Source organism: Physeter macrocephalus, chromosome 4, assembly GCF_002837175.3.
Source record: "Physeter macrocephalus isolate SW-GA chromosome 4, ASM283717v5, whole genome shotgun sequence".
NCBI classification, from domain to species: Eukaryota; Metazoa; Chordata; class Mammalia; order Artiodactyla; family Physeteridae; genus Physeter; species Physeter macrocephalus.
In genome coordinates, this window is record NC_041217.1 from 131,592,761 (window position 1) to 131,605,597 (window position 12,837).

The 12,837-nt window shown below is 41.5% G+C and overlaps 1 protein-coding gene across 13 annotated transcripts in view; it reads right to left on the minus strand.

The window, feature by feature from the left end:
• PATJ (PATJ crumbs cell polarity complex component) overlaps nt 1–12,837 on the minus strand; it is a 363,430-nt gene that overhangs the window by 15,133 nt on the left and 335,460 nt on the right. For 12 of the 13 annotated variants that reach the window (XR_008617259.1, XM_028489331.1, XM_028489330.1 and 9 more), the window contains one exon: nt 2,018–2,124. Coding sequence is in view for 12 of the 13 variants with exons in the window: in XM_028489331.1 (XP_028345132.1) it covers nt 2,018–2,124 (107 nt within the window). In the remaining variant the exon portion in view is untranslated. Of the gene's footprint in view, nt 1–2,013; nt 2,125–12,837 lie in introns of those variants that run through there. The other variant, XM_055084567.1, reaches the window with a different exon arrangement.

Here is a 12,837-nt window from a genome sequence, read left to right on the forward strand (position 1 = left end):
CCCGTGTCCCCTGCATCGGCAGGCGGACTCTCAACCACTGCGCCACCAGGGAAGCCCTGCCTGGTTTATTTTAAGCTTGATTTTCATCTGCTTCCCACTGATACCAGTTGTTTGCTATGCACTTGCTGGTTGTTTACAGCAGGCATCCATAGTAATTGCTGAACGTCTATCCCGTATATATTATTACCAGTTTTAAATGCCACTCCTGTTTTTTTCCAATTATTTAAAAACTCAGGTTAAGCATTAGTGCCTCCAAGTACGCTCCCTAGCTGAGTTACGCCTCTCTTCCATGGCTTCACAGGACTCTGTGATTACTTCTCTCTCTCACTGAACTAAGCTCTCCAACACTTACTCTTTTATAACCATGGATTTATGGGTCTGTTTATCCAATCCTCTGGCAGTTCTATGAGGACTGGGGCAATGCTTTCACCTACGTTTCTAAGTTTGAGTCCTCAGGACCCAGCACTTGTAGTGTCTAGCCTTAGGAAGGCACTCAGTAAATATCTGCTGAAATAATGAAGTATTATCCCCTGTGGCTGAATGGTAATGACGTCATGAATAAGGCTCTACGTTTCATCACTTTGTGGCCTTATAAGCACTCTCAGTAATAGGCCACTGGCTAGACATGAACTTGATTCATGTCTCCTCTTTCAAACACAGCCAGCCCCTATTTCCAAGGATATTGAAATGGGAACCTAGATGTCCAAAGCCATTGTTTTTGAGCTAGCCCCTGGGGGCCACCAAATCATTAGAGACCTTCATAATTGTACCTATCCACAATTAAGAGCCTGTTTTCTCCAGGAGAGGGAGGAACGCAGCTTCACTTCTCCACTGGCAGCATTAGATGGAGTTTACCTCCATTTATCTCACACTTTCAGTTAGTTTTAATTTACTTTCATTTAGAAGACTAGTGTAAAAAAAAAAAAATCTCCAAATGTTAACAGTGGTCAGATTATAAGTGATTTTTAAATTCTTTTATGCTAGAAGTTCCCAAACTGCCAGGAGCTGTGGCATCATAGCAAAGGACCCAAGATCACAGGGCATCTTGGTAGTTCCATGGACATGTTAAAGGATGCTAAGTGTATACTATTCTTCATATAAGGGTCCTGATTTCTTTTTTTTTTTTTTAATAAATGGCCACTCTAGCCTGAAAATATTATACTTTCATGTATTTGTCACATTTTAATAGCAAGCGTTCATTACTTTCATAATGAGAAAAAAGTAAAATGAGCCTAGTTTAATATTCTTTCCGCAAGAAAAACAAACTCAAAGCTGTCATTTAAGTTAATGAACAATCAGAAAAAAGCTGGGAATGGCTGTGACCATCAGATCGTTCCAATAAAGGGTTCAGATCAGCCAACAAACATTTATTGAGCACCAGCTAGTGACCAGGCACTGGTAGAGTTGAGACGAATAACTTTGGGCAGCATTTCTCAAAGTGTGGGTCCTTGGCTTATCTGCAGCAACACTGTCCTGGAGAACCCACCCTAGACCACCTACTCAGAATCTCTGAGAATGGGCCAGAGCAATTAGCATTTTAAAATATGCTGCTTGGGTTATTCTTATGGACATTCTAGTTTGAGAAACACTGCTTTAATGAGCAACTTTAACTGCAGTGACAGGTTTTAGTGAAAAATGCCAGCAAGTATGAGAAGAAGATTTAACCTCAGAATAAGATTTTAGCTGAGAAAACTGAGGAAACCTGGTTCCTTGCGTAATGAAGAAGGGTGCATCTGGGCTATAAATCTGAGGATTCTGCACAGGCACCAGTCCCAGTGGCCAGGTGCAGTGTGTGCAGGCCCTGTGGTAACAGTCTGTGAGGAACTCACGTGGTGGAGCAAAGCCTTGTGAGAAGTAGGGCAACCCTGTTGCTTTCTTGAAGGTTCCCTAGGAGTTAGAAAAGGTAATGTGTACTTTCCCATTCCTCTCCTTTAGGGACCACACTCTACAATCTGGAAAAGGTCTCACTGAGCTTTGCCCACACACATAAGAGGCACTCTGCATCTAGAATACTCACTCTGTGTCCTCCAGATGGTGCTCGGCAGCGGGTGAACCAAGGGGGTAGCTCGTAGACATGTTCTCAAGCTGAGTTGCTATGGCACTTATATTGGTATCTGCCACAACCTGGGCAGGGGGGGGAGTCAGAAAAAGACAATCCATTATAAGTCAGGGGAGAATTAGAGAAACCATACTCTATTCAATGGTCAGTTCTCAGTCTTATTTAATCTATCTACAGAATTTGACACAATGGATTATTCTTTCTCAAACTATTTTCTTCATTTGGCTTCTATGACACTACACTTTACTAGTTTCCTTTCCACCTTCTGGCCATGTTTTTCATAGCTCCCAAAACTCTATCAGAGTGCCACAGGGCTCACTCCTGGAGCTTCTTATCTTTCCATCTCAACATCCCCTTAGTTATCTCACCTCATACCACTTTATGAATTTAAATATCATCTATGGAATGATAATTCCTGAATCTGTCTCTCCAGCACCACCTCTTACTTAACTCCAGACCTACACACCCAACCACCAATTTGACATCCCTAATGGGATGCCCAGCAGGTATCTCAAATCTAACCTGTCCAGCACTGAGCCACTCCCCCGCCCCTCCTCTGCTCCCTAGCCTTCCTCATCTCGGGTAATGCAACTTCATTCTTCCAGTCTCAGCAAACACCTTGGTGTCATCCTTGATGACTCTTCCTTTCACAATCCACTTTCAATCCTCATAAAATTCAACTGGTCTTTCCATAAAATCATCTTTTTCTCTCTCTCTCTCTTTTTTTTCTATTCTTTGGCCGTGCCATGTGGCATGTAGGATCTTAGTTCCCCAACCAGGGATCAAAACCATGGCCCCTGCAGTGGAAGTGCGGTGTCTTAAACACTGGACCTCCAGGGAAGTCTCTATAAAATCATCTCATGCTTGGAGTTTTACAAAAGCCTCCTTACTCATCTCCCTGCTTCAGCCCCTCCCCCACTCAGTCTATAGCAGCTAGAATGTTCCTGTTAAAATACAGAAGATTATTTCACTCCTCTGCTTAAAACCATCCAAGGGAAATCTGGAGCCCCCTGGATCACATGCTGAAGTTCTTAGATGGTCTGTAAGGTCATCTGTAGGTGATATGCCCAGTTATGTCTTCACTTTCATCTCCAAACATTCTCCCCTGTGTTCACCCTGCTCTAGCCATGCTGGCCCCTGGCTGTTCCTCTAACATGCCAGGGACATCTCCACCTTGGTGCTTTGCGAGTGCTGTGCATTCTGCCTGGAATGCTCTGCCCCCAGCTCCTTCACTTCCCTCAGGTCTTTACTTTGAAGTCACCCTCCTTGGCCACCCTAACTAAAAGTCCCACACCAACACCCCAGCCCAACATTTTATATCGTTTAAAAAGAAACAACAGACCCCTAGCACAAAAACAGACGCATAGATCAATGGAACAGAATAGAGAAACCAGAAATAAACCCACACACTTATGGTCAATTAATCTATGACAAAGGAGGCAAAAATATGCAATGGGGAAGAGGCAGTGTCTTCAATAAGTGATGCTGTGAAAACTGGACAAGAACATGTAAAAGAATGAAATTAGAACATTTTTTTCACACCACATACAAAAATAAACTCAGAATGAATTAAAGACCTAAATGCAAGACTGGAAACCATAAAACTCCTAGAAGAAAACATAAGCAGTACACTCACTGACATAAGTCTTAGCAATATTTTTTTGAATCTGTCTCCTCAGGCAAGGGAAACAAAAAGCAAAAATAAACAAATGGGAAGTAATTTAAAAGTTTTTGCACAGTGACGGAAACCATCGACAAAATGAAAAAACAACCTACTGAATGAGATATCACCTCACACCTGTCAGACTGGCTATTGTTAAAAAGACCACAAATAATAAATTGGTAAGGATGTGGAGAAAAGGGAACCCTAGTACACTGCTGGTTGGAATGTAAATTGGTGCAGCCATAATGGAAAACAGTACAGAACAACACAAGTGTCCATCAACAGATGAATGGATAAAGAAGGTGTGGTGTCTATATACAGTGGAATATTACTCAGCCATAAAAAGAAATTTGCCATTTGCAACAACATGGATGGAACTGGAGGGAATTATGCTGAGTGGAGTAAGTCAGACAGAGAAAAACAAATACTGTACGTTTTCACTTATATGTGGAATCTAAAAAATAAAGTAAATGAATGGATATAACAAAACAGAAACAGACTCATAGATACAGAAAACAAACTAGTGGTTATCAGTGGGGAGGGGGAAGTGGGGAGGGGCAAGATAGGGGAAGGGGATTAAGAAGTACATGCTACTGGGTACAAAATAAATAAGATAGAAGGATGTAATGTACAGCACAGGGAATACAGCCAATATTATATAATAACTTTAAATGGAGTATAATCCATAAAAATATTGAAGTACTACGTTGTACACCTGAAACTAATATAACATTGTAAATCAACTATACTTTAATTAAAAAATTAATTAAGAAAAAAAAAGAAAAGAAACAGGCCCAAAATAGTCATGTATGCTAAGCCCTACTAGGACTTAACACCTAACCTAACTGCAGTTTCAGCCCCTCCTTGGAGTGGAATTTTAAACCAATCAGTCTGGAATTTCCTCATCAACACCAGTGAGGGGATCTGCTTGACAAGACCCCCTGCATTCCCAGGAAGGGAAGATGACTTTGCCTGAAATAATCCACTTTTTAAGTTCCTTGTCCCACCCTCCGTCTCCCTATAAAAGCCTTCTATTTTGTATAGAGCTCCTTGGAGTTCCATTCTACTTGTTAAATGGGATGCTGCCCAATTCATGAATCATTGGATAAAGCCAAATAGATCTTCAAACTCACTCAGTTGCATTTTGTTTAACAACATGTTCCTTCCCCACTTTATGTTTCCTTCTTACTACCATTACTATCTAATTAATTATATATCTTGCCTTATTTATTGTCTTACCACTTCATATTAGAATGTGAGGGCATGAAGTTTGTCTGTTTTATTCACTACTGTATGCCCCTTATGTAGAACATGTCTAGCATATAGTAGGTGTTCAATTAATATTTGGTGAATGAAAGAAAGAATATCTCTTACTTCCTATGATTTGCCTTTTAGATGGTCCCAAACAAAAGTATAGAACAACCAACATTTAAACATTCACTTATATTTCTATTCTGCAAAAACATTCCAAAGAATTAAGAAGAAATATGGTATAACTCTGACAGAATGAAGATCTGAAGTTCAGTTTTTGCCACTTAAATGATACTGTGGCTTGAGTTTCAGTTTCTTCATCTGTTAAAGAGGAATCATAAATAGCCTGCCTTGTCTGCTTATCCTGGAGTTGTCTTCCACCTCAACTAGTTATCAGAGATTCTTTCTCAAGAACTCCTGGTCTACCCCTGCTTCTGATTAACAGTTCTTCCAGATAATAGCACTCAAGTACAGAGTGAAGTGACTTAGCTTGACAACAGTGCAAGACCTTGATTTGATTGCAGTTTCAGATTAAGCCAACAGAGGGCATGACTGCCTAAATAGTTAAGCTTAGTTGCATCTATTAATAGAGTATTTAGACAAGGAAAGTCACAGGCTGGCCCTGGCCCCAGCCCTGGCTGGATCAGAACACATTTTGGGTGAAGCATCCTATTCTGGGGGAAAACATTTCTATCCATAAGTTTTAGGATCTTCTGGAAATACTATACTATAAAGAATGAACAAATTGGGGGAATATTTAGGATAAACAACAAAAAAGAAAATGATAGACTCTCTTCTGTACTTACCACCAGTTTCTGTTTTTTTTTTTCCTCTCCTCAACAGCAAATGTAGTGGAGGAGTTGTCTTTGCATGTGACCTATGTAATCCTACCTACTCTGAGACTACATCATTTTCAAAACCCCACTCCATTCCAGTTTCCATCCCTGTTGCCAGATCCAGACTTCCATGACCCACTCTCCAGCTTTCCTCCTGCTGCTTTCCATCTCTGCTATTCTACTCACCCCTCGTGGCTCAGTCCTGGCCCACCTCCCACTTGCACACTCAGGGTCTAGGTCACAGCATACACATTCCCACAGCTTTAAATTCCAACAACGTGCTAACAATTCCCAGCTTAGTCTGTTATATCCAATTGCCAACTCAACATCTGCATTTTAATATCTCAAAGCCTAATTTACACAACCGAATCCCAGTTCTTGATCCAACAACCAAATCCCTTCTACTCATTTTCCCTCTAGGTTTCCTCTTCTTAATAGATGGCACCTCCAGCTGCCTAATTAGAAACCCACTCGGTATAATATTGAAAATACCCGATTGTTGGCTGGTGATTGTCCAGCTGGAAAGGTACTAGAATGCTAACCTAACTGATGCTTATTCTGAATAATCTACCACCAAATCCTCTGGCCTCTACCTCCAATATACTTCTCAAGTTTGTTTCCTTTTCATCTCTCTGGTGACCATCCTAATTCAATCAATCATCATCAGCTGCCTTTTACCTGGAATCCCCACTCACCCTCTTCTAATCTCTCTTCCACACAACAGCCAGTTATCTTTTTAAATATAAAATGGATAATGGCCCTCCCCTGCTTAAAACCTTTCAGTGGTCTTTCTTTGTACCTGGAATAAAATTAAGACTCCCTAACTATACACACAAATGTCCTTCCTAGCCTACCCCTCTAATCCCATCTATATCTTCCACTCTACCCCACATTCCATAGTTCTTTCTGCATGGAGGCCCGCCCCCTCCCCTCCACCAAACCAGTTGGCCTGGCATCAGCTTAAAGGTCACTTCCATTATACAAGCCTTCTTTGACTACCCATGTTTAAATTAATTTCCCACGTTTCCCTTTCCGTAGCGCTCTAAGTATTCCTTACAAATCGTCATGATACATATTTGTGTGACTGTTAGCTGTCCTTCCCACCCAATCACAGGATTCATGAGGATATGGACAGCTTCTCAATGGGAAAGTGCCAGGCACACAACTGCTTAATAAGCATTTGTGGAATGAATAAATGAATGAACCTAAAACCTTCCTAAGGAATAGGGCGTACAGGGTTCAATATTCTGAATTTCCATGGAACAGAGTTAGACTGATAGAGGTTACAAGGAGATTGGTTCTGGGTCTTTTTAAGAAGAAAAAAATCTAATAACTAAGGCAGTTACAGAATGGAATGGCTCAACTTGTTAGGACATGAGCCCCTCACAAAGCAGGGACTCAGAGACTCAAAACTCTACCGATTTGGGATATGGTGAGGGGGGATTCCTATACTTGGTGGGAATCTGGACATGTACTCTCAGCTGCCCATGAACCAGACCATCTGTTATGGGGCTGAGGAAGAAAGTCAGTAAAATATTACTTTTTATAAGATACCTTCAAAAGCCAAGACTTGATGGCAACCTGCTCCTTTCTTTACTGGCTCATTTATTCAACATATAACAGCACCATGATACTGAATATAAACTGAGCACTTCCTCTATGCTAAGCACTCTTTTGAGTCCCTAAAGACATAGGTACCATAATTATTCCCATATTACAGACAGAGGAACCTGGAGCAGAGAGGTTAAGTAACTTTCTCAAGGTCAGCTAAGGACTGAAGGCTGGATTCAAACCCATGCCATTTTACTCTAGAATCCTGTGCTCTTTTTCTTTCTTCTTTTTTTGGAACCCTGTGCTTTTAATTGAATTCAGTGTGAGGCAAATCGCCTGGTGAGAGGGTACAGACCTGGTCTTGGACCCTCACACCTAGAGATCTGCTTCACCCTGCATATAATGAAGTACAGTCTAGACATGGAGCTGGGAAGAAAGATGGGCAGAGAGTCAAACAAGCAGCTGCAAGTAGAGCTGATCTTCATGGCTGTGCTTGGCAACAGGCGGGAAAAACGCACCCCTCCCCACAGTACTACAAGGAGAGGGGTTGCGAGGTAGGAGATATACACCCCATGGATGTTCTAGGAAGAAAGCTTTTGAACTTTAATAAACTTTCAGGAGTCCATATAAACTGTAAAACCAAAGCCATAGTTCTATTTGGGTAAAAATTAAATTTCTTTATCTAGCTAGAAAATGTAAAAACACTAACGTAGCACCACCTTACAGAAAAACTCATATCCCTTTAAAATCTGAAGGCCTCTAGCTCACCCCCAACCCTGAAATAGGATGGGCCTCTCAATAACGGACAATATTAAAACCTAGGATCCCTGAGCTCCTGCCTATTTTGTAGGAGTGGAATACAAAGGGCTGGATGGGAAATGTGAAGCATTTTCACTGATAGTTCGGTCTTTTGCAGGGAAGCAAGGAGACAAACCCATCACCCCCAGGGTAACTCTACAGCTCCAAGGCATTTGCATCAACCTTCTTGGTCTCAGAGTTGACTGGCCTTCCTAGGCATGACTTGTGAAAGGGGATAATCCGATCTTGGAAGGGCATGTTCAGTTGGATACAAATTTGAGGAGACAGAGCTGTGGTCTAGGAGTCTTGGCTCAGCCCTGCGTCTGAAGTGCTCTTTGTCCAGCAATACCGGGGACTAGGCTTGGAGATGAGGCTGGGAGAGGTCTATTTCTGTGTTTGAGGAAGGGGGAAGGCAAAAAGGCTAATGGGAAGTTTGGTCACTTTTTTTTAAAGTAAATTTTGAACTACTGGGTGTAAACTTCTGTGGTACCTTCTGAGGACATGGGTGGGAACAGAGGAAACCCAGGGAGAGCAAATGTGTTCCCCGCTCTCCCACAAGCAGGCTTGCCATTGCTGTCACCTAACAGGGGAGGCAGATATGGATGCCATTCTAAATGGAGAGGGGAGGGACAGACAGGGATTCCTGGGGAAGGCAGACAGCCTTCGGCATCCTGAGGTGACAGTACTAAGGTCTGTGCAACTTGAAAGAGCCATGGTGTCTGGAGTCCTTCCACCCGGCTAGGACCAGCTCCATCTCATGAGATCCACAGCCTATGGTCTGGCTTTATTACATCACTCAGATCAGCAGCCCTTCCTCTCATGCCTCATACCCAGGGCCTGGAGGCAGCAGATGCTGCGCCTTGCCTCCAATCACCCTTCAAAATCATTAACTTGGTTCAAAAGCTGTGTAAGTCTATGTTCCTCCTCATTGTTGCACACAGTACTGTGACCGAAATCCCGAGAGGTTCTTTAAGATGGAGAACTAGATATGGAACTGCTGGGTGAGGGGGACGCATGCAGTAAATTAACAGAGCTTCCTGAGCTGCCACATCCATCAGTTTAGACTCACCAGACGCTTAATGAAAGTACTTTGTTTTCTCATATCTCCCCAACCTTGTTATGATCAAACATTTAATAAGTGCCTACGTGAGCAGATGGAGGCTGCTGACCCAAAGGAAGAGGAGGAGGAGGAGACTTGTGAAATGAAAGAAGAGAAGGAGTAAAGTACTCCACTCTAGGGCGAGACTTATGAAAAGAAGGATGGGAAAGGAGCCTTATCCTTTAAGCCTAAGGAACAAGAGACCTTTGAATCCCTGGAAGAAGACGAACCAATAAGCGTGTTTTCCCCTCCAACTGCACCTACCCCTCCCTCCGTGCTTGCCCTCCAACTGCACCTACCCCTCCCTCCGTGCTTCCCCTCCAACTGCACCTACCCCTGCACTTCCCCCTCCAAATGAATTTCCCCCTCCCAGAGTGTTTCCCCTTCAATATTTAATTCCTTAAATTTTGTCTTCTCCTTGGAAACGTTTCTGTTCTGATATGCTCTCTCGTGCCTTGGCTCCTTGTGGCATTTAATAATTTATGTTAAAAGCAAAACTAAATTCAATCAGACTTGTATGTTCTATAATAGAACCATGTATATGTGGTAAATTTTCTAATTGAGTAATAAAGCACAGGTCTTTATTGCATGGACCCTAGGATGAGTACCTTTCCTTAAAAATAGGTTTGGGGAATTATGTTTTGAAGAATTGAGAAGTCAAAATATTTTCCAGGTAAGTAGGACATTACAGCGCATAAAAGCTTGAGCTCCTTGCTTAGAACTTTCCTGACTTGCTGGTCTTGCAAAGGAATGAGATTAGCCTTTAGATTTGTTAGGACCCAAATCTTGTAGTACAAAATACAAACTCAGCACTCACACCCAGCCTGCATCTTAAATCCATAGTGCAGATATGCTGGAAACAGACAGGAAGACTGTCATGTTAAGGTGACCCCTGAGAAAGTTGGCATCTTAGGATGAGGGCACATTACAGAACAATCAATAAAAGGTTGCTTTGTCCCATGCCTGGTGTTTGGTGTAACTTAATGAACTAGAAAGCATATCTGATTAAAGTTTTTATTTAGAATCTAGGGACACTGATTCTAGTGACATCAGAATATATTGATTTTAATTATCCGTTTTCAAACTATAATGGTCTGAAGTGTCAAATATTTTAAGTTTGGAGTGAAGTAAGAAGAAGCAAAGTGACCTAGTCACATCACCATCTAGTGGCGCACACCTCAAACGCCACCTGGAAAACCACCACACTACTAGGATTTTAAAAGGAATTTTAGCATCCTCTGACTTCAATACTATGTTATTATAATGAGAATAATAAAGTATCACTTATTTAATGCTTAACATTTTCAATCCACTATTTTTATTAAATGTTACACCTCATTTAACCCTCACGGCAACCTTGAAAGAAAGAAGCCGTGATCCAGTTTCCTACAGGAAACTTAAGAGTTAAAAGGATTCAAGATGCACAACTTTCTGACACTAAAGCTTTCATGTCCTACAGAACTTACCCCACGTCTTCACTTCAACTTTCAGACCTTTACCTCTTGAACCTTTTCCCGAAGCTTATCACCCTCTTTCTGGCATCACTTGGCTTTCTACCCATCATGAACCCTCACAGATCATCTGGTCTTATCCCTGGCTACATAATAAATCACCTAGAAAGCTTTAAAATATCCCAGTGTTCAGGCCACATCCCAGACCAATTAATTCCATGGCGTGAGACCCAGGAACTGATACTAGAGTCAGTGATTTTACTGGGCAACCAAGGTTAAGAACTACTCACATGTACCTTTATAGAGAGGGGATACAGGTGGGGTGACAGGTATTCCAGGCATAGAGAACAGCATGTGCAAACCTTTGTTCATCCCTAAAGAATGCACTACTCCAGTGGGTCTCAGGTTGCTCTATAACTAACAGCATCAGCACCACCTGGCAGCTTGTTATAAATGGAAATTCCTGGATCCACCCCAGTCCTACACAATAAGAAGCTCTGGGGGTGGGACCCAGCAGTGTGTCTGTTTAACGAACCCTCCAGATTGTTCTGGAACATGCTAAGGTTTGAGAAGCATTTCTCTCAAATGTCAAAATATTTTCTTTACTCATTCTTAGAAAATGAACATCCTAGAAGGAAAGCCATCCAACTCAAACTCCCCTGAAAAACTTCTTATCCTCTTTTTCAGAGGTAACAACATCTCCATCTTTTTCTCTATGTCCTTTGCTCCCAATTACTCCCTTGCTCTCTACTGACTCGCCACAAACTTTAAAGAGAGAAATAAATTCTTTTAAAGATTGCCAGCGGGACTTCCCTGGCAGTGCAGGGGGTGCAGGTTCAATCCCTGGTCATGGAGCTAAGACCTCACATGCCCCAAGGCCAAAAAACCAAAAAACACAGAACAGAAGCAATATTGTAAAAAATTCAATGAAGACTTTAAAAAGGGTCAACATAAAAAAAAATCTAAAACAAAGATTGCCAGCGATTTATCTGCCAGCTCTAATGACTTTCCCACAGTTTTATTTACTTCTGCCTCATTCATAAGTGTGCTTTTTAAAAAAATTATTTCAATATCCCCAGGTGTTTAACCTCTATAGTTTGGTTTGAGGTAGTTCTTTTACAAATTTCTATAAATTTATTTTTTTAAATTTTATTTATTTTTTTATACAGCAGGCTCTTATTAGTCATCCATTTTATACACATCAGTGTATACATGTCAATCCCAATCGCCCAATTCATCCCACCACTGTCCCCACCCCCGCCGCTTTCCCCCCTTGGTGTCCATACGTTTGTTCTCTACATCTGTGTCTCAATTTCTGCCCTGTAAACCGGTTCATCTGTACCATTTTTCTAGGTTCCACATATATGTGTTAAGATACTATATTTGTTTTTCTCTTTCTGATTTACTTCACTCTGTATGACAGTCTCTACATCCATCCAGGTGTCAACAAATGACCAATTTCGTTCCTTTTTATGGCTGAGTAATATTCCATTGTATATATGTACCACATCTTCTTTATCCATTCATCTGTCGCTGGGCATTTAGGTTGCTTCCATGACCTGGCTATTGTAAATAGTGCTGCAATGAACATTGGGGTGCATGTGTCTTTTTGAATTATGGTTTTCTTTGGGTATATGCCCCGTAATGGGATGGCTGGGTCATATGGTAGTTCTATTTTTAGTTTTTTAAGGAACCTCGATACTGTTCTCCATAGTGGCTGTATCAATTTACATTCCCACCAACATTGCAACAGGGTTCCCTTTTCTCCACATCCTCTCCAGCATTAGGTGTTTGTAGATTTTCTAATGATGCCCATTCTAACTGGTGTGAGGTGATACCTCATTGTAGTTTTGATTTGCATTTCTCTAATAATTAGTGATGTTGAGCAGCTTTTCATGTGCTTCTTGGCCATCTGTATGTCTTCTTTGGAGAAATGTCTATTTAGGTCTTCTGCCCATTTTTGGATTGGGTTGTTTGTTTCTTTAATATTGAGCTGCATGAGCTATGTATATACTTTGGAGATTAATCCTTTGTCAGTTGCTCCGTTTGCAAATATTTTCTCCCATTCTAAGGGTTGCCTTTTCGTCTTGTTTATGGTTTCCTTTGCTGTGCAAAAGCTTTGAAGTTTC